This window comes from Gopherus flavomarginatus, chromosome 9, assembly GCF_025201925.1.
Source record: "Gopherus flavomarginatus isolate rGopFla2 chromosome 9, rGopFla2.mat.asm, whole genome shotgun sequence".
NCBI lineage: Eukaryota > Metazoa > Chordata > Testudines > Testudinidae > Gopherus > Gopherus flavomarginatus.
Window position 1 is genome coordinate 9,202,055 of NC_066625.1, and position 22,735 is coordinate 9,224,789.

Here is a 22,735-nt window from a genome sequence, read left to right on the forward strand (position 1 = left end):
AACAGGATCACCCTGAGCCCCAACATGTTTGTGCTAATCACAGCAGCTTCCTGTCAGCCTGCAGGAAACAGGAGCCACTACTTTCAATAGATGTACAGTGAAAAGATTAAATTATGTGATTGAATGGTCCTCCAGCACGTCCTCCTTTCTCTTCTCCCTGCTCAATGTTTTAGTGAATTGTCCCACCCTACCTGGCAAGCTTGGGCAGATGCAACCAAGTAATCTGTATTTAATGTCCCATTTATCCATAGTCATTCTGGAACTGTTCAGTAATGCAATGGCCTTTTAGAGGACAGTGTGTTTATTGGTTAATCTAGACAAGCTGACTGTTACACTGAAAGCTCAGAGCTGTTAACACAGAGAACCTAAACTGCTAAAATAGCAGGTGAAGGGATGAGTTAAAGGAATGCAGAAAACTAAGTAAAATAAACACCAAACAAAAATAAACTCACTGAATTGGAAACAAAACGCAAAATTAACTTTCCCAAGTTAGGCTCAAGGATGAACAGAACAGTAAGTAGGCAGCATTGTCCCCTGGCCTGGGAGTCGGCAAACTGGGTTCTGTTCCTGATGTGACACTGGGCAAGTCACATTACCTCTGTGCCTCTGTTTATCTTCACACTTTTTGCCCTTATCCTTTTAAAGTGTAAGCTGTTTGGGGCAGGGGTTGCCTTTTCGTGTGGGTGTACATTGGGCCGCACAGATTAGGCAATCTTGGTTTGGACATGTCGGTGCTATTGTAATACAAATAAATAATTCAGGCTGGCTGTAAAATTCAGCCCGAAGTGGTGCATATAAGAAAACAGAGACAGTAAAGAAATGCACTTGCTCTTTATGAAACAGAGCTGCTTTGTAAAGCGCAAAAGGCTTCTTATAATGGGCTAGACTTTATCACTGTTCAAACTGAGCAATGATCAGAGACCTGTGGTTACTTAGTATTAAATCTAAGATTTTGTCACAGATATTTTTAGTAAAAGTCAGGGACAGGTCAGGGGCAATAAAGTCAAATTCATGGAGGCCCGTGACCTGTCCCAGACTTTTACTAAAAATATCCGTGACACAATGGGGAGCCGCGGGGCAGGTGCAGGGGCTGACTGGGAGCTCTGGGGGCCCACCACCACCTGTGGGGGCTTGGAGCTCCAGGGTCCCCCTCCACCCATGGCTCTGAGCTGCTGGGTACCCACGGTCGGGAGCAGCAGGGTTCCCCAGCCACCCACGGCGGCTTGGAGCTGTGGGGGAGCCCTGTAGCTCCTGGCTGCCATGAGTGGCCAGAGGGACTGAAGTCATGGAGGTCTTTGGAAGTCACGGGTTCCTTGACCTCCATGACAAAATTGTGGCCTTAGCACATGTAAATACTCAATAGCTGAGCTAGTCAATACAATTTATACAACACAGCTCAATGCAAAATGTCCAGGCCTGTGATCTTGGCAAAACACTGTGAGGCTATTAGGTGGCCCATCAGGCCAGATTCATAGTGGTAGAAACAATATGGAATGCTTGCAAAAGCTATGCCAAGTATCTTTGGGGGAGAGCTCATTAGAACTCAATTTCAGCTGCACTTAACCTACCTTTTGTATTGGTTATCAGCTCACTTGTGCAAATACTGATTATGAAGAATCCCAGCAGTGTATAAGGCAACAATTGCCATTTCTTTAGGCATGGTGGAGGCTAAGGGGAGAAACTGGACACATTTTGACTCCCTTTACTGGGAGTGCAGCACCATCTCTCGCTCCTTAGGGCTTGGCTACACTGGAGAGTTGCAGCACTGGTGGTGGCTTTACAGCACTGCAACTCACTCACCGTCCACACTTGCAAGGCACATACAGTGCTGTATCTCCCTGGCTACAGCGCTAGTTATACTCCACCTCGGCCTGAGGAATAACGACTATAGTGCTGCTGATGCAGCGCTGCTCAGCCCATGTTATCAACGGATGAGAGACTACAAAACCTCTGGAAGAAGCCGCGAAAAAGCAAAGAAGACATGCTGCAAACAGTTATGCAGCACTCTGTCACAGAGAATCAAAAAGTGTAGGACTGGAGGGACAGGGAAAGCAGGATCTCCAGAGAAATGCAGCAGACAGGAAGAAAAGCACAAAGCAGCTCATAAGCATCCTGGAGCGCCAAGCAGACTCTATCCAGGCGCTCGTAGCCATGGAGGCGGAGCACTACCGCGCCCGCCCCCTCCTGCCGCCATTGTCCCAAAGCTCTTTCCCTTGTGTCCCCATGTCAGCTCAAAACCCCCTTCCTCAGCATCCAGGTTCTTACCACCACCACTACCAGCTGCCTCCAACACCTGTACATTCACCAAGCATCCCTGAGAACTACGGCCCTTATCCTCTGCACTCAACCCCTCTCACCATGCAGTATAGCCATCCTGAAGTGCGGCAGTCATTGCACAGCACTCAAGACAGGACATATTCAAGCCTGTGACTGTACAGTTCCCCACCCCACCCCTCTGCCCTTGTAGGTTCCCAAAAAGTTGTGTGTCTGTCAGTAAAGTTATTTTCTTTTCAATAAATGAATTCTTGGCTTTGAAAAGAGTCTTTATTATTGCAGAAAGTCAAAGATACCTTAGCCCAGGAAAGAAACAGACACTGCAAATCAGCTTAGCAAACACAGATTCCTACTAACATTGTAACCACTGCACTTCACTCCCCTGCAAGGCACCATACATTACTGTTGTTTTTCAGCCTCAAATTCCTCCCTCAAGGCATCCCTAATCCTTGCAGCCTGTAGTTGAACCATTCCTTGCTGCTGTCAAGGCTCTCTGTGTACGGTTTCATGAGCCACGGCATTAACGGGTAAGCGGGGTCTCCAAGGATCACAACGGGCATTTTGACATGCTCTACTGTGATCTTCCAGTCTGGGGAAAAGTCCCGGCCTGCAGCTTCCTGAACAGGCCAGTGTTCCAAACGATGCGTGTATCGTGCACCTTTCCGGACCAGCCTGTGTTAATGTCAATGAAACACCCACGGTGATCCACAAGCGCCTGGAGAACCATGGAGAAATACCCCTTCCAATTAACGTACTCGGATGCCCGGTGGGGTGGTGCCAGAATAGTAATATGCATCCCGTCTATCACCCCTCCATAGTTAGGGAAACCCATTTGGGCAAAGCCATCCACAATGTCCTGCACGTTCCCCAGAGTCACGGTTCTTCTTAGCAGGATGCGATTAATGGTTCTGCAAACTTGCATCAACACGATTCCAACGGTCGACTTTCCCACTCCAAACTGGTTCCCAACCGATCGGTAGCTGTCTGGAGTTGCCAGCTTCCAGATTACGGTAGCCACCCGCTTCTCCACCGGCAAGGCACCTCTCAATCTCGTGTCCCTACGTTGCAGGGTGGAGGCGAGCTCAGCACACAGTCCCATGGAAGTGGCTTTTCTCATCCGAAAGTTCTGCAGCCACTGCTCGTCATCCTAAACTTCCATGATGATGTGATCCCACCAGTTAGTGCTTGTTACCCGAGCCCAAAAGCGGCGTTCCATGGTGCTGAGCATGTCCGTGAATGCCACAAGCAATTTCATGTCGTATGCGTCAGGCGACTCGCTATCATAGTCTGACTCCTCACTGTCACTTTGGATCTTAAGGAATAGCTCAACTGCCAAACGTGATGTGCTGGCGAGACTCGTCAGCATACTCCTCAGCAGTTCGGGCTCCATTTCCCACAGAAATCGCGCTGCACAGAAACCGTTGAAAGAGGCAAAATGGCGCCAAACGTGGATGGAAAAACAGGGATTGCTGGGATGAGAAGCGATGCATCATGGGGCATTGGGGCAGGTCATTCTGCTTCCTGTCCCCTCCGCCCCCTTCCCACAACCCACGGCGCCAGAATGGGAAGAGGTGCTCTTTGATAGCTGCCCATAATGCACCACTCCCAACACTGCTGCAAATGTGGCCAAACTGCAGCACTGGTAGCTGTCAGTGTGGCCATACTGCAGCGCTTTCCCTACACAGCTGTACAAAGACAGCTTTAACTCCCAGCGTGCACACCTGCAAGTGTAGCCAAACCCTTAGTTGTGGAGGAACAAGTCCTCCTGGGAGCAGAAGATGAGAATTCTATTTGAAAGTAAATTGAAGTCTCTATGGTCTAAGGGAGACAGGAGTGGCAGAAGATCCCTAAAAGTGGGGGGGCCACTGGCACCTGAACCGTGGCCCTGTCCTCCCACCCCACCCCTTCTCCTCAAAGTCCCGTCCCCTGTTTGCTCCTTTCTGCCCCGTATCCCTATTGGTCACCCTTATGGCTGGTAAAAAAGTGGGGTGGCCATGGTCCCCTGGCCTCTCTCCATTCCAACGCCAGGAGGCAAGGATGGGAGCAATGTTAGCAAAACACCAATGTTGAGAAGCAAGTGGAATGATTTGGCGTGAGACTGAGTTGTACCTGATTCCTCAGAAAGGTATTATCTATAATATAATGAGACCCCTGGAATTGTTAAACAGTCAGTAATAATTGAATCCTGGTTGGAAAAACCTGGGGCGTCAAGAGGAAATGGGTTGTATTTTGAGTTGCACTGGACTTGGCTATCTTCTCTGCAGGCTCTGAGCTACTGCTTCTACTCCATATATGGAAACTGTGGGTAATTTATCAGGTTAGTCAGCCAGGAAATGAGTGCATATATATAGATAGATACACACATAAAATATTTTTAACTGTTTGCTGATCAAAGGATGCTAATGGCTCACTTTTCATCCCTCAAATACAAATAGATTAGTTAGTGTCAAGACTCCCTCCCTACCCTGTTTTGACATCTTTCGTGATCCCAGTGGTTTTACAAACCCCAGACTGGAAAATGCTGCATAAGAGAGAATCTACAGGGAAGAGAGGATGGGTTTATTCCAAACTTCTAGTTAAATTATCACTTTTGTTCTGGTTAAGGATTCATAATAATTGGCTCTGATTCCTTCTCCATTCTCCAACTGTCTGCCCACGTGTTGCCTTTAAGCATCAGGCCACTGGTGTATTTAAAGTTGTCTGCTCTGTTAATTTTCAGAGGACTTGATAAGCAGGACCCTGATCTGCTTTGTAGGCTGGGTGACATGGAGATTCCAGTGCACCTGAGAAGTGGTGGTAGGCTTTTCATTATTACCATGCTCTGGAATCCCTCCATTTCTCATGATGAGCATCCTCTCAAGTTGGGGAGGATGAGCACCATTTTGGAGTTCCCCTCGCATTGACTAAGACAGCTGCAGTTAGCACCATATGTACATCTTAGGCCCTCGAAACTTCTCCTAGGCTTAAAATGGCAGGCAACCACTCACCCTGAAACTTGTTCAGCTAAGAGTCCCTGGCCATGTCTTGCATAGCTATTGGTGACAACTTCATCCCTAGAGCCCATTGTTAAGCGATTATTGTAACAGCGGGAAGCTCCCAAATTCCTCTTGCACTTTCCCCATCATTGGGGTCTAGCTGCGTGCTGATGGTTTGTCAAACTCAGCTGCTGCTGGTGAATCTCTGCTGTATGTTGTAGGCCTGATCTTTCAGCGCAAATCTATGTGGTTTGGGGAACACTCTCACAAGTTGTAGCTTTGCTATTCAGTGATGTGTCTGGGATGGTCTGTTCCCATTAACGCATGTTGTTATCCTCAGGAAACCTGCAGGAAGTGCCAGGGGCTATGGAAGGAGCACATGAATCTCACCTGTGAACAGCTGGCTGAGAAGGATGACATAAAATATAGAACATCTATGTAAGTAACTTCCTGAATCTGGAAAAACTGAAAACTTATTCTAGCTTCTAATGTGGGTTAGGCAAGACACCATCTGTGTCGCTAAATTCAGTAAAAAGTATTGTGTGTATGAATACATAAAGAGAACCCTTGTTTGTGTATTAATAAGGCCCTTGACTTTGTGTGGGTATAGTTACATTCCACTGAGAGGGTTCTGGGGACATGAAAAATGAACAGGTACCAGGCTTCTGTGATAGAATATCCATGAATGATTTTCAACAATGTAGTCCATGAGATAAAGCAAGACGGTGGGAGTTTCTATATCCGAACACAATTGATTCATTTAATCTGACATCTTGTAGTAGCTAGTACCTGTTCATTCAGAGGAAATGAAACCTTAATACTGCATCTGGCCGGTATGTTGTGTCATGCACACAGAGGAGGGCTGCACAGAGAGACAGAATAATCCTTATTTCGTCATCAGGTCACTTGTTAATGTTCAGAGCTAATCTAAACTTATAATGCAGTGCTTTTTGCCCAGGTGTCACTTACACAAAACACTCTCCCCTCTGGCCGCCTCCTTCCTCATAGAAGGAGCTGTGCACATACATTTACAGATGCACATATTTTACATGCTGTTACAAGCTAGGGATTATTCTGTGAAGATTTTTGCAGACCTGCATTTGAAATGCAGATGCTAAAATGTAAGGAGTTTCATAAAATCTCTTGGAGTGTGATCTTTGGCCATACAGTAGCAACAGCCAAAATATTCTGGAATCTCTGTCACTGGAGATTTTTCAGAGCAGATTAGACAAACGCCTGTCAGGGATTGTCAAGATAATACTTAGTTCTGGCTGGAGTGCAGGGGATTGGACTAGATGACCTCTCTGGGTCCCTTCCAGTCCTACGATTCTATGATTCTAATTGTAAAAAGTAAGTGGGGGTTGTGATATAAAACTGCTGGTCTGGCATATTGGAATTAGAATGGCCTGCTGCTGCTAATTTGATCTCTCTTTCTCTTGAATGTATCCCAGTCTCTAGCAATACTGTATCTTATCTCTGATCTGGTATTTAGTGTGCTTGGGGTAGGCAGAAATCGAGTTTTAATACTAGAATTGCCCTGTGCAGGTTTTAGCATTGTGAGTCCAAGTGAAGCCTCTTCATTCATCCCTCGGTACATAAATTTTCAGCAAAATATTAACTTCCATGTGCATCATTCAGTATCTTTCTGCCACTTCTTTCCCAGTGGAAAAGGGGGAGTAGGAGTATTGTGACTGTCATGTCCCAAATAAGAAGGGGAAACATAGCTTTAAAACCTTTAACAGTTTTGCCTTCCGTAGTTGTCCAGATGAGATTTCACGTGTGAAGACAATAAAGCTTCCTGTTGAATATAAGGAAAAGGAAGAACAGCTGGAGTCCAGGCCTAGCTTCCTGCCTTGTTCAGAGTTTCCAGAAATGTTCAAACAGCATCCTGTTAAGAGGCCGAAGGAGGAGCAGCAATCAGAGCCGATTCACTTCCATGAACTGCTTTTTCTCTCTCTTCCTAATACAGATTCAGTATTTGGATGAAATTCAGAGAGGGTGTGGATACAAGTTCATTATCCATTACAGTATAAAACTTACGCTAGGTCTGAAGTTGATGTTCATTGAATTGTGAGAAATTAATAATTCTGGCGAGAGCAAGGTATATTATGGGCTGTTACCATGAAGGCTGCCTCCACACTACTCTGCTAGTGCACCTCAATACAACATAGCCTCTGCTGATGAGCTCCAGACTGCTTTGATCAGGCTGATTGTGTGCTGAACTTGTGTCCATCTCACAAGTCCACTAGAGTAACTAGATTCTCACTCTCACTCTCTCACACACACACACACACACACACACACACACACACACACACACACACACACACACACACACACACACACACACACACACACACACACACACACACACACACACACACACACACACACACACAGCCTAGCCAGCAGAGGCAAAGGAATCCATCTCTTTCAATACCAGTGCAACACCTCCACTGGGCTACTGTGATAGTTTCTTCAGTCTCAAACCTGTTGGTTTGGACTTTCCTAGTATCGCTTTCTCCTAGGTGGCGAATTCAAGAATTTAGCCTGGCCTAAAGCTCAGTAAGATGGATACCGTAATCAGAAATAGTTTTCTCAGCCCTCAGTCGTGACAGGAGCTATTTGCCAAGACTTTCCTTCCAATTCCCGCATCAAGATAATATAGTTAATGGAGCCCTTCCAGTGGATTATACCCCAATAATTATAATCCTAGAATTATGTCCATTGTCAGCAAACCATCTGCCAGAGGGAAGGGTTGTGCAGAGCCATTATTGGAACCAAACACTTCCAGATAATGTTCTGGATTCCAGCTTGTATTCTGTGCTATCATAAAGCCAATGTGCATATCTTTGAACAGTAACATCTAGAGAGTCTGTGTGGGAATGAGGAGAGACTTGAGAGGGATAAAATGCCCATTGTCTATAGGAAAGACTTGATTTTTCTTTAATTTCTGGTGAATAAAGAAAAGGAATGTCCAAAAATCTCAGGCCTAGTCCACTAAAAATTGAAATATATGTTCATGGCAACTTGGTAACCAAAGCAACAGCCAGACACAAGAGCTGGAGTTAGTGAATGACATTACTCAGCTTGCTATCCCTGCACCTTTATCTCCTTGACTTTATTTCTGTGCAGCCAAGTCAAGAATTCATGTGCCCTTTGGCCCTTTGACTTTGGTTTGAAATTGTTTCCAAGCCAGAGCTTAGCCCTGTTGCATTTTGGCTCACTTAGAAACCAGATTTAAGCCTGTAGAATGTAACCAGTGATTAACTTCCTTTCACTCAATTTGTTTTCTACTCATCAATTTGTTTTCTGCTCCAAATGCAGTTCAGCCTAGACCTCCTTGGAACAACACGAGGCTTTGGAGATGAAGTAGGGAGAAACAGGACTGTCTAAGAAGTGAGGGGGAAATTAGGGAAAGTACTATTGAGAGAGCTGGGTTCTCATTACTCACGCTGAGAATAGCCAAAGCAAACATACCACTTCCAATTTCTTTCCCTTTTACCCCTCTTATGTTGCAGAGAAGAAAAAATGACTGCAGCCCGAATTAGAAAATGCCATAAGTGTGGGACTGGCCTAATTAAATCTGAGGGTTGCAACCGCATGTCCTGTCGTTGTGGTGCCCAGATGTGCTACCTCTGCCGAGCCTCCATTAATGGGTATGACCACTTCTGCCAACACCCTCGATCACCAGGGGCCCCTTGCCAGGATTGTGCAAAATGTTCTCTCTGGACCGACCCCACGGTAGGTAATTAACCAATCATGGAATATTGCAGTCACTGTTGAGTTAGGAGCTCTTGTGTTAGGAGCTCTCCACTGTAGGAACTCTGTTTACAGATCAGCATAGGTGCAGGTTTAAGACAGCACAACCATTTCCTTTCATCAGGGCCAGCCAAATTGCTCTGGTAAAGGACCCCCACTCCCTTTAACAAAGAAAACACTGAAAAACTTCTAGTAAAGATGGTTCTCCAATTGAGAATGCTAAGAACAATGATCATGGCATCTGGATAGCGGGACAGGCATGCAGCAAGGAGGAGTGAGTTGTGTATGTAGTACTTAGGGCAGCGGATGGGAGTTGGGATTCCAGAGATCTATTCCCAGTTCTGTGTCTGGCTCCATGTTTGACTTTTGGGGAAATGGCTTGCTCTCTGTGCCTAATTACCAATCAGATATGGGTATCGTGACTCTGGGTGCGGATGGATGAGTGAATGTTTGAAGTGCCTGAAAGTCAAAGGTACAAAGTTACTGGTATAACATATCAGTTATGTCCACTCTTGCTGCTTTTGGCAGGGCTTACATTGAGAAGGACTGGAGTGTAGTTCTAACATGGGAAGCTGTAATAGGTATAATAACCAGGGGAGTCATGTTCCTGAAGATCTTCATTTGTACAAAGCCAGAAAATGGGATGGAGGCAGAAGAAGGGAGTTGAGAGCTTCCTGCTGCCAGGAAGCAGCCTTAAAAGAGCAAAGCTGCAAGGCGGTTTTCCCCAGTATTTGCCTGAGCTTGACTGGTTCAAACTCTTAACCCTTGAAGGAGTAGCAGCACTAGGACCACAGTGGGTTACCAGAGCTTCACTGGTTCATCTTTATGCACCTCTTTGACTTCCTTACTCTGTGAACCGCCCTGCGTTGCTACCATCCTTTAGGTGAACACCACACTGGCATCTCCACAGTCCCTCCCCTCTACCTGCAGGCTCTCAGGAGTTTCCAAAGAATTCTGAACCCAGCTAGGTTCAATCACCGGTTTAAATCCCCACCCCCAAAAAAGTTGTCTTTTTCCTGACTTCTCCCAGCACTGAATAGTTTTTTTGCCCAGAACAAAGCCGGACAAAGAGCTAACTACACCTTTTCCCTGTGCCCCAGCCAGAGTACTTCTGATGCCTGTTCCTTCAGTGTCCAAACAGTCTAATTCCACTGTTCCATTTCCCATCAGGACACGATTCTGCAAGTCAGGAACAGAAAACATTCCTCATTCCCACAAGGCTGCTGATTGTATTCAGCAATGACATATCTACAGAGCCAGGGAGAACACGAGGGCATTCAAAAAGCTCATACTGTACTTAGAATAAAACAAAGAATATACTGTCATCCAGCCCTCTTCCTCTGTTTAATTAACCAGCGTGGCAAAGCAAAATTCCCACTCTCAGCTGGGAGGTGGCACTGCCAACTTTTTTGGATGACAAAGCATTGGCTGGCTGAGGAGTTGAAGCTGGGTGAGTTCTCCGTTCAGTGTGCACAGGGGTGCCATGAAACACATGGGACAGTGTAGGCTTTTAAGCTGAAATTGTAAATGGATTTTTGTGTATTAACTCCTTTAAAAAAAAAAATTCAAAGAGAATAAGTGAAAGAGTTTCGGGCTAATTCAGCATTGTCCCCGCTCTGCTCTAGCATGAGGAGCGGGGGTATAAGGGAAAGAACAATACAGAGAAAGTGACCCAAGGTCAAGAAATGCAAGATGCAAGCTGAGTTGTGTATCTCATAAGGGGAAATCGAGAGAGGCAGAAGAACATCAGGAACCCTATCTGGGCTCCTATCCTCTGTCTTGATGGAGACCTCATTTCAGTGAATCGGTACCCTGCTCAGCACTGTGCCCCCTTGCTCCATGTCTGGACACCATTGTCATTTGTGTGTGTTCCTTTCACCCCTTTTCTGGGTAATCGTTTTTACTTTTTTCTTTCCTTTCTAACCCTGTTTATTCCTTAATCAACAGAAGGCTCCATGCTGCTTGGTATGGAGTTGGAGTGTCCATGGTTGGATCATAGCCCTTGTAAACAAACTTAGTGCTAAGGGTACAGAAAGGAAAAGCTTCAGCCACTCAGCTGCTTCCTGCATCTGCCGCCCTGTGCGTGCGAGCGAGCGAGCATCTCCTGCCTAGCTATCAGTATTACGGAGTGCTGCAATCATGAAATGGACGAGTGCATTCACGTGTGGCTTTTATTAGAGGCAGGCAGATCTAGAAGCAAACTGCTTTCTCCACCTTCACTGCTCTTTTTGTCTATAAATGGTTCACCCTGGACTAGTTCAGCATCTCCCTTCCCTCCACTACTTATGTTAGGGCAAACAGAGTTACCACATTCTGGTTGTCTTATTAACAGAGCAAGAAATGGTAGCTATGGTGCAGGAGTCCACTTTGCACATTCATGAATATGCATTTTAACTTGCTGTTACATTGTGGGATGATTGATAGCCTTGGTGAAGAACCCATTATGGAAGTGCTGGTAGAGACCCCATAGTTAAGACCAATTTCTGTTTTGCCCTTAAAGCCAGGAATTTAACCTCTGTTTTGCATGAAAAATACCATGTATCCTTCCCCAGACTTAGAACACTCACTCTGAGTCTAGAATGAGTCTTCTGAGACTATACAAATGAATCTGTTAATTGGTTTGTTAAAAATTACCAGTAATTAAAAACTGAGTCCTTTAAAACATTTAGCATTTTCATTATTCTTTGTCCCAAATGATCTTACCCGAATAATGCAGGCACTTAAATCTTTCTGTATAGTCAAAATAATTTAAATTTGGTCCACAGGCAATATTTTAAAAGATTACGTTGTAACTAAACTTAGTTATTATTGATTGTATCTAATGGTTATGGTTCTATAAGTTACAGACAAGCTCAGGCAACTACTAAGTGTGGGGCCATTGTGACATATGGGATAATTTAACCAATCATCACCTCTGCAGCTAATTTGCATTCAACAATTCTGTTAGTTGTCATGAGTTAGGGATATGAGGGAGATTGGACTCACATGCCAACAGCTCTCATTGGTAGACTGCTTGGCCCAGCTGTCACTTCAGATGTTCTGTGGCCATATGCTAGCTTGAAAGGCTTTCTGTGGTACTGCAGCCTCTATTCCATTGCACACTTAGGCCGTGCTGCCGGGGGAGTCCTTAAAGCACAGAGTCATTGGGACTCTAGTTCCCTGCCCCCCGGCACATACTGCCAGTTTTACTGAGGCCACCCTCTAAGCCCATAAATCAGTTGCAAATTATGGGCCAGATTTTACCAGTATGCTCAGCTGGTCTGTGCTGATCTGATGATGCAACCCAGCCGTAAACCGAAATGACTCATGGAGTTTGACTGTTTTGGTGAACCAGTGAATCTGCCCTCAGGAGTTGAAAAATTCTAAAATGTTTGTTTAATATTACCTATTTTCAAATTATTTGAAATATTGCATGGTAGCCATTACAGTGAGTTTCTTGTTTTGGGGTTATGACATTATCAAACACTTAGGGAATTCCCAGACACACTGTGTTAAGCTGGAGTTAAAGTTGAGAGTATGCTTGAGTAACTTAAGGCAAAAATCATTCCACAGACGTTGCAGTTATCCCCAAATCAAGCATTATAAACAGAGGAAATTCAGAGTTAAGCTTATACATAAAAAACTCCAGACACGTTAAGGTAAGAAATATACAATTAAGGCACTCAAACAACTTTAACTCTGCTGGGGGAGAGTGGGGGGAGGACTCTTTCTAAAAAACAGTTTAGTCTAATGCAGGACCACAAGCTCTAAAATACCTTAGTCATAATACTGTGGTTATTGCATATCATCCACTCAAGCCCTTCAAAACTGAATGGCTGCTATTTTAATAACTCTGCATCTCTTTGTGTGACAAATCTGAGGAACTGTCGGAGGTTTTGGAACAAATTGATAAAGCAAACAGTAGTAAGTCACCAGGATCAGATGGTATTCACCCAAGAGGTCTGAAGGAACTCGGATGTGAAATTGCAGGACTACTAACTCTGGTATGTAACCTATTGCTTAAATCAGTCTCTGTACCAGATGACTGGTGGACAGCTAATGTGATGCCATTTTTTTTTCTTTTTCAAAAAGGCTCTAGAGGTGATCCTGGCAATTACAGACTGGTAAGCCTTACTTCAATGCCAGGCAAATTGGTTGAAACTATAGTAAAGAACAGAATTATCAGACACATAGACGAACATGATATGTTAGGGAAGAGTCAACATGGCCTCTGTAAAAGGAAATCACGCCTCTCCACTCTATTAGAATTCTTGGAGGGTGTCTCACAATGCATAGTCAACCTGTGGAACTTGTTGCAGGGAGATGTTTTATGAAGGCCAAAAGTATAACTGGGTTAAAAAAAGAATTAGATAAGTTCATAGAGGTTAGGTCCATCCATGACTATTAGTCATGATGGTCAGAGACACAACCCCATGCTTTGGATATCCCTAAACACCTGACTGCTAGAAGCTGGTGCTGGATGACAGGGGGTGGATCACTTGATAAAGTGCCTTTTTCTGTTCACTCCTTCGGAAGCATCTGGCACTGGTCACTGTCAGAAGACAGCATACTGGGCTAGATGGACCATAGGTCTGACCCACTATGGCCATTGTTATGCTCTTATGCCAGCGTGTTCTCTAGCAGCACCCCCCTCTTCCTGCAGTACTGCATCTACCCTGTCCCCTTTATGACGCAGAACTGCCTTTATCCCCCATCTGTTGCATGAAGGAACACACAAGAAATAGTCTGCGCCTGGTGCTCCTCAGGCTTTCCACAGCTGATCTGGGAATGATTTGAAACCAAAACCTTTAATCCTTTGGAAGTCTCTTTCATGAAATCATTTCAAGTTTATTAAAAACGGCTGTGAACACACATACATGGAAAAGAGAGAGCATTAAAAAACCCAGAAAGGGAGGCCCTGGTGGATAAACTCATTCAGAGTCATTTTTCTAAAGCAAAAAAACTCAACCCAGAAAAAATAAGTGGGTCTGTCCTTTCTCCTTTCGCATGAGGCTGGCAGACATTTTACTGTGACGTTCGGTAATTAAAGATGGTACAAAAAACCCTGTAGATAAAACAGTATTTTGAAAAGCTTCATTGATAGCATAAAATAGATTCTATTTTGGGAGCTGTGGTTGGGATTTAGCCTCTGTGACTTGTGAATCTTTCCTTTATCCTTTGACACTGCAGTTTCTCTTGCCTGATGTTTTTGGCTTCACTGTGTGCATGCACGGGGCTGCTGAGGCAGTCGATGCGTGTGTTCTCTTCCTCCTCAAAAGCATTGTCAGAATTTGCTTTCCATGTGTTGCAATGAAAATGTGCTTTCCCTCGCAACTGAAGTGAACCCAGCTCTTTATTTAATCTCTCCACGAATCTGCCACGAGCGCTAAGTCAGAGCCATCCTCTTCTTCTTCCGTGCTTGGCGTAATGCTTTGTGCATTCCTCTGAACTCAAAGGGGAGGCACCTGAAAGAAAGAACTTTCTTTCTCTAAGATGTAACCAGATCCTTCCCTTGTTTTTGGAACCCCTCCTTAAAGTAGAAAATCCGTCAGCTAACGGTCCAGTACTCTTCTTTGTTCTGCTCTGTCACATGTCTTTCATTTGACTGGTAGAACTTGGTGAGACGCTGTTTGCATACCCATGTATTGGATTTGGGGCCAGATCTAAGGGCTAGTCTACATGGGCAACGTTAAAGCGCTGCCGCCACAGCGCTTTAACGTGGCTTGTGTAGTTGCAGCAGAGCGCTAGGAGAGAAACCACCTCCACGAGGAGTGTGGCTCCCAGCTCTGGCACATTGTCTACACTAGCGCTTTACAGCTAGTAAACTTGGGGGCTTTTTTTTCATACCCCGGAGCAAGAAAGTTGCAGCGCTGTAAAGTGCCAGTGTAGACAAGCCTTTAGTCTTCTCTTGCCATTTAAAATGCAGAGTATTTTAATAGGTCTTGAGCAACTTTGTGATGTGGTATCTGTGGTCAGGGCCTAATCTCTTGGCACCTACTTATATTTCATATATAAGAGACTTTTGTATAAGAGGACCAAGGTAAGCAAAGTCCCCCCACCACCACCACCATCATGGAAATGGATCTTGTGCCTGTGATCTCAATGTGTGAACCCTGCTTGGTGCTGTAGAGGAGGCCAAGAGAGTCCTAGATTTCCTACTATTAACAAGCCCAAGGGGACAGGATGATTTCTTGTTCCTACCAACTTGGTGTGATCATCCTGAATCTGTGCAGCCTGTGAACAGACAGACTGGAATTAATGGCTGATGATTAATTTTTTGTCTCATTAAAACTGTTGGGATGTATAACACTGATAGACAATACAAATTGTGCTTGCTGCTTTACTTGGAGGCACATCATGTTTTTAACATGGTTTTGTTGGCACCCAAGGATTAGTCCTTCTAACCTCCTCCCTGGTCTTGACTACTAATCCGGTAAACTCTGCCAGTACAGTAAGGGTGCAGAATCTTAACCTTCTGGTTACTTTGTTGGGGAAAGGGAGGGCTCCTTGTCAATGATTGTAAATAGTTTTTGTCGTGTCTGGAAACATTGGGTTCATCTTTTGGCTTCACCTAATTAACACTAGCAATTATAGGCTCACAAAAATTGCCAGATCAGTTTAGTGGTTCATATAGTTCAGTATCCTGTCTCAAACAATGGCCAGTACCAGATGCTGTAGAAGAAGATGCAAGAAATGCTGCAGTAAGCAGTTAAGAAGAAATTCCTTATGAGCAAGTCATTCCATAATTCCCTGCAGTTAGAGGTTGCCTTATGCCCAGAAGCAGAGGAGTTTATATCCTTTCTAGAACTCTCATTCTTTTAATCCTTCCAATTAGAACTCTGGATGTTCTTGTTATCCATGCAAATGTCCAGTACTGTTTTCATTCCCCAAACTGTTGCTTTCAATTATTGTTGTAGTGAGCTCCACATAAGTCTGTAGTGTGGAAAATTATTTGTTCATGTCTGCAAAATGATGCTCAGAAACTGCCTACTCCTCACAGAAACCCTGTGTGACAGATTAGTGTACGTCTGGATTGTCTCCATCATTCTGCAAACTCTTACGTTTTATTAACATCATTTTTCTTCTAAAATGCACTGTGCCTTCCTTTTTTAACCTCTTGTTGGACGGGTTATCCAGTAGATGTTATCAGGGTCTCTCTCTGCCCACTGGGAGAGCGGTCAGGAGTCATTAACCTGGATGGTCTTACAGTCAAATGGAAGCACCTTAAAACAATCAGCTAGCTGCAGCCAAGGGGCACCAGTTTTCCCAGTGTGGACTTCAAGTGGGCTGTAACAAAGAAACAAATCAACTGACAATGGATTTGAAGCTTCTTGGTGAGGGGAGGTGAAGGGGGGACTGGAACTTTTATAAAAGGGAGATGCTCTTGCTTACCAGAACAAGAAGGCATGACTGAGTGGGGGAAAGAGGTCCTGGAACCCTGAAAGGACTGACCAAACCACAAAGGGTTTTCTGAGTAGTGAGGACACTGGAGGGAGAGATTTGAATGCATATGTTTGGTTCTTCCATAGATCTATGTATCTCATGTGCTTAGTCTATGTAAAGAGTGTTTGATTTAGAAATTCCTTTGCAAAGTCTGTGCATCCATTGCTTTAACTGTCACATAGTCTCTGAAGGATGAAATAGTAATTTGAAGGGTCCTGCTCTGGGGAGCATGTTGTTGCTACTGGGGAGATTTGGGATGACCAGCGTTCACTTCAGGGCCTAGGCAATTGGACTGTGGAGTCCAGTTTCCCAGGAAAGAGTGCTAGATAGAGGTTCTGCACCCCGAGAGTGTGCTTAGAGGCCTAGAGACAGTGCTTCTGACCCTGCAAGATTAAAATCAGGTGGGATCCAGCAGCCTGGTGAGCACAAAGGGAAGCTCATCCAGGGCTGTAACCTCCTAAGGCAAGTTTAGTGCCCAGCCACCTTTTTAAATAAAATAGATTGTTACTGCTTGCTTCACGCACGGCTTCTATCAATACTCGTTCCAGCATCAGTGTAGCTTCTGTTTTGCTATTTCCATGAAGTGCTGCAGTTCAGGTACAAGCAGAATGGCTAAATTTCCAACCCCGTGTACTGCTGCAAAACTTACTGGTATTTATATCACTCCATTTAAGAACTAAAGAGGACTGATCAGTCTGTGTATAAGCTACAAATAGGAAAAGGGGGGAAATCTATTGAACGCCTGCTGCCCCAGTGACAACAATACATCTTTGGTCAATAAATGCCCAAAGGAAGTATCTCCATTGCAGAAGGTAATCAATAAACCATGCTGGAACATCACACCTGAAGCTGCAGCGGATGTTTTTTCAGAGCAAAGAACAGCTGCAGGTGAGGCACTAGTGCAAACTGTTCTTGGGTTTTTGGGGAGGTAGGAGTTGAGGTGGGGGGAATAGCTTTGCCTACAGTCTTTATTTGATTATCAGGGGATCATGGAATAGCTTCTGCTTTAAGGGAATAGCAGTAAAATGTGAAAACATTCCTCTTACAAGTGGTGGTTATTTACAGCACTAAGATCTCTGGAGTAAGAACTGGGGTTTTTCAGATTTTAATTCTGACCTGTAACTGCACATATAACAGTCAGTGCTTTTTGGTGTTAACTTTCCTCCACAAGAATGTTCTAAAGTCTCTTTTATTGCTCTCACATTGCATCGTTTTTGTGCCTCAGTATTCCAGCTGGTATGCATTTTTCTTAAATACTGACAGTAATTAACCCCATTAAGCACTTGCCAAATCTAATGTTTTAATGCAGGGTTTTTATTTTAAGTGGGAAAGTGTGTTTTATTGGCTTTTTTTTTTTTTTTTTTGGTACACTTACATTAGTAGACGTCACTCTTCTAGAAGATGGATGCAAAATGGTTCTAGGCTGAGGCTTTGCAGTGCACAAAATGTGGAATTAATTATAAATATTCCTGAAATTTGGATTTCACAATGGAAAAGTTGACTGCTTCATTGTTGCCTGACTGCTTCAGAATTCAGCAGCTAACTTGTTAAGCAGTGTTTCTTTCTGGGAGCATATTAAACCTGTGCTCTATGACCTGCACTTGGCTGCCTTTGGGTTTCTGGATTGATCTTCAGATGTTGCTTTTGATCTATAAAACCCAAGTGGGCTGGGGCCTACCTACCTAAGAGATTCCATCTCTCCCTGTGCTGTGCTGCTGCAATTGCGGTCAGCTGAGGCTCTGAACAGAAGCCCCTTCCATATAAGAGAGGGTGTAGCTGGCAGAGTGTTCTTCAAGCCTCTGGAACTCGCTTCTTCCCCCGGGTCTGTAACAACCGGAGTTTGTTAGTCTCCAGGTGTGCTGTAAGGCCTCCCTTTTCTCTGTGTCTCCTGAGAAAGTGGGTTGTAGAGAGAGCTGCTGCAGGACTCGGGGGATTGTGTGCAAGTTAATTTTCAATTGATGGTGTTGCTGTGTATTTGATCTGGGGGAATTCACAGGTCTATTTTAATGTATTTAAATGAAAAAGTCTATCTCTGAGCATTGCACGAATACACTATGACACAGTTTAAATATTGCCCTGGTAGTGCATGAATACACTATTACATAGGCTAAATATTGCCCTGGTAGCCCTAATGGGCTAATTGGCAATTGAGGCAGAGAATAACAGTCAGGGGCAGCTCTAGGTATTTTGCTGCCCCAAGCATGGCAGGCAGGCTGCCTTCAGCGGCTTGCCTGCGGGAGGTCCCCGGTCCCGCGGATTCAGCGGCACGCCTGCGGGAGGTTCACTGAAGCCATGGGACCAGCGAACCTTCCGCAGGCATGCCGCCAAAGGCAACCTGCCTGCCATCCTTGCGGCAACTGGCAGAGCTCCCCCCGTGGCTTGCCGCCCCAGGCATGCCCTTGGCGTGCTGGTGCCTGGAGCCGCCCCTGATAACAGTGGTAGGGTGGCTGGTTATTTACCCAAACTGCAGTAGTTTAAATTGTTTTAGTCTTGACCCCAAAGTTGAATCTCTGTAGTAGGGTCTCCTAGCAGAGGGAACTTGCACTCTTGATGTATCCACTTCAGATGTCCTCCACGGAATTGAGCTACTGTGACCAGAGTGTCCGCAGAATCCACAATGTACACAGAAATTATACAAGTCAGCAGGGCTTTGGGATTGTCATTAAGTGACACAAAAAGCATTCTTTGCTCAGGAGGTAGGAATCTCCTAAAGATTAATCTTTCCTTGCTGAATGGTTTTAAAACTGCATCATGTACATCAGGGTTCCATGGGCCCTTTCAAGAGGGCTGCAGGGCCCCGTGGCTGAAACCCAGAGCCCGATCCCTGGTGCCCCCTGTGAGGCAGAAGCCCTGAGCCCATGGGCAGAGTTGGGGACATGGAGGGCATTGGTGCCCCACCGCCTTTCCAAACAGTGTTGCAAAAGCATGGCAGTCCCAGAGGAAGCCCCATCTCCTCTCTCTGCCCCCTGACCAGGTCGGAGGCAGGAAGCCAGGCAGTGCATGGCAGCTGCCACTCTGGCTGGTGCCATGGAGCAGGCAGCGGCAGCATTCCCTCATCTCCTGCTGGTGGCAGCCCGGGTTGAAGCTCCTCCTTCAGCTCCCAGTCCCCTTCATTCCTACAGAGGCAGCCAGTAAGATCTGCCCGGGTGGGGGGACCTGGCTCTGTGGCTAGCAGACCCCTCCAGGAACAGGGATGGCAGGGGAACCCTCCCAGCACACAGCCCCTAATACCCCCTCCTGCACTCTGAGCTACCTCACTGCCTGCACACAGCTGCACCATGAGCTACCCCCTGTCTGCACACAGCCCCTCGCCAGCCCCTCCCTGCACCCATAGGCACCCTCTGTGTGCACACAGCCCCAGCTACCCCTCCCTGCACCTTGAGGTACCCCCCTGCCTGCACACAGCCCCTAGCTATCCCCTCCATGCACCCTAAGCTGTTTTCAAGCTTTTTAAGCCGTCCCCCACATTTGAGTTATAATTTTGGGTTGCGCCGCTGCTCCCCTCCCCCCCCCGCCCCGGGACAGGCTGGGTGGCCTGCTGAGGTGAGTCGGTGTGTGGAGATGGCGCTCCCTCCCTGGACCACGCTATGTGGAGGTGGCTCAAGCCTCTCCCCTGCCAATAGAAGTCAAACTATGCCTATGCCTGAGGCCCCACACGCCTGCTGGGCCTTGGAGTTTTTATACCATGTCGAGGGGGGGCCTCAGAGAGAGAGAGGCTGAGAACCTTAGATGTATGGGGCAGGAGCAAGCTCTTCCAGGGAGAGCATTCCATGGGTTTATCCCCAAACTCTTATCAGAGAGCTGGTCTGCAGAAGAATGGCTCCTATCAATTGCTTGTTGTTAGGGGTGGGTGTGTTGCTTAGGATAGAATAAGGTGCAGGCTATACCTTTTTGTGGGGGTGGAGGGCAGGGTAAGGTTAGCAGAAGTAGTGACCTGTTCCTTATATACGCATTTTCAGATGCAGCTGTTCCAAGAAGTGGAAATACTGTGGTTGAAACAGCTATCTCAACTGTATTTTAACCCAGCTGAAAATGGAAAATACTGATAGCTTGAGAATTCTAGGCCAGAGATTAAGATAAAAACTCAACACTGGATATGCCTCTGAACTCTGTTTACCTATTCCTAACTATACATTGTGTTCTGTGACTCTCCCAGCCAGGGAAAATAGCAATCTGGTATCTGTAGTTCAGCCTCAGAGGGTAATTAGAAGCTTGTGCATGATTTATGGTAAGCTTATTCCATAGAATAGCTGGGCTTCAGCACTTTCATGGCTATATGTAGACTATCATTAACAATCCATGGAAGTAGCCCCTTTGAAAAAGTGTTTAGGAAAGACTTAAATTTAACCACTGACTCAGAAGAATAATCAAAGAGGGGGAAGGAATCGGGCTTGATGGCTTTCTTCAGATTAGGATAAGGTTTCCCAGAGACAATTAGGTTATCTTCTCTCCCGCCCACCCAGGAACACACCGTGAAGACGCTTAGCCACCATTGCTGCTAGACATGTACTGGGCAACTAGCTCTGAATCAGGAAGCTGGCAAAACTTACAATCACTTTTATACGTGCACAGTCATAACATATTTCACAGGAGTGTCCCAGAACACTTTCCAAAATACAAGATATTTTCCACATTAAAAATTTGTAAGAAGAAATATATGGGTTTTGCAGTAATGGAAATAAGATGGATAGAATTAACTAGAGCCAGGCATATTGTGAGGCACCCACTGTTTAAATTCCCCATATATCCAACTGCAATCTCTTTACCAGTTCAAGAGAACATAACTTTTATTTCTTACACAAATGACCCCCAAGTGCCTCCTAACTAATGCAGATATTCTATGTTCTGCAATAGTTCCCACGCCCAGCCTTAGGCCTTAGAAACTGTTGCTGAGGAAAGAGGTGCTGGGCAGAATGCTTATTTCCTGCTCTTCTCAAAAAATGACGGGGTCATTGTTTCACCTTGGTAGCCCCCAGTGGCTGGTAAAAAGTAACCTCAATGTAACATTGCAAAGAATGGTTAAGAGAATCACGGCCATAAATACAAACATAGGTTCTACAACCAAACATCCCAAATGTTCTTTTGTTAGGCACAAATAGGAAGCCATCTCATTGGCCCTTTGATGACATGATCTGATTTGCCTTGACAGTTCTTGCGTGCTGTTCTGTAATGGAAAAGCCATTTTCAGAGTGATATGGAACAGGCAGAACTGGATAATTGATATCGAAAGAAACAAACAAAATGATTCCTGGCTTTCACACTAAAATTAGAATGATTTGTATTAAGTTTAATTATGTCAACTTGATTGGGATCATCTGGGTACCAGAATCAGTTCCCCTCACTTCAGGCACTTTTCTCATCTATCTAAGTACTTACGGCCCCCATCACCTCACCTCTTTTGAGGGTCACTCATACCGACCTTTGTAAAGTGTTTTGATCATTTTATGAAAAGGGCCATCTGTCTAAATGATGGCTATTAGCCACCACAACTGTCTGAATGTATTCACAAGGCTATTGCAAATCCAAGAGGTTCAGAAGGGTCATGCAAGTGATTCAGGAGGAGGCTGAAGAGGAGGGGCAAAAAGTGAAGAAGTTATTGGAGGACCCAATCTGCACATGCTGCCTGGATGTGGAGGGTTACTTTCAGTCCTGAGTTTGATCTCTCAAACCCTTTTATAGTAGAGAGAGAAGATGGGTGAGGTAATTTCTCTTATTGTGAAAGAGACAAGCTTCTGAGCTACGCAGAGCTCTTCTTCAGACCATCTCATCTCTCTAATATCCTGGGACCAACACAGTTACAACAGTACTGCAAATCCCTTGATATAATATAACTGAACATTCTTACTATAACTTCTTTTAAAAAACACTCTAGAATTCATGTCCTCAGAATCCAAGATAAGATATAAATGCACTCAATATTCAGCTACAAGAGCCAGGATTTAAGTTGTGTTAATCCAATTGTTGGACCCATCACTCTAGAGCTGTTGATATAGTGTAAATATTTAATGGACTGTTGCCATTTTAAAAGATTAATAGCACTCCACCAACTCTTCTGATGGACGGGAGAGAGGGTTTAGCTGCTGCACTCTGGTTTGTCAAGCTAGTGAACTTTAACGATGATCCAGCTGAAAAGCAATCAGATGGCTTGGATTCTGTACAGAATCTGTACTGCCGTACTGCTATTGTTGATGATGCTATTCTGACAAAATATAGGGTGGTCGCAAGAGGACCACTCTGCCAGTTTCACTTTTAATAATGGGCATCTGATCGTTACACGCACACAGAACTGCATTAGCCCGGGA

The 22,735-nt window shown here is 45.1% G+C and overlaps 1 protein-coding gene across 2 annotated transcripts in view; it reads left to right on the forward strand.

Annotated features, from left to right (window-relative positions):
* RNF216 (ring finger protein 216) overlaps positions 1 to 22,735 on the forward strand; it is a 116,261-nt gene that overhangs the window by 86,634 nt on the left and 6,892 nt on the right. For both annotated transcript variants that reach the window (XM_050966553.1, XM_050966554.1), the window contains 2 exons: positions 5,590 to 5,687; positions 8,771 to 8,993. In XM_050966553.1, coding sequence (XP_050822510.1) covers positions 5,590 to 5,687; positions 8,771 to 8,993 — 321 coding nt within the window. The remainder of the gene's footprint in view (positions 1 to 5,589; positions 5,688 to 8,770; positions 8,994 to 22,735) is intronic.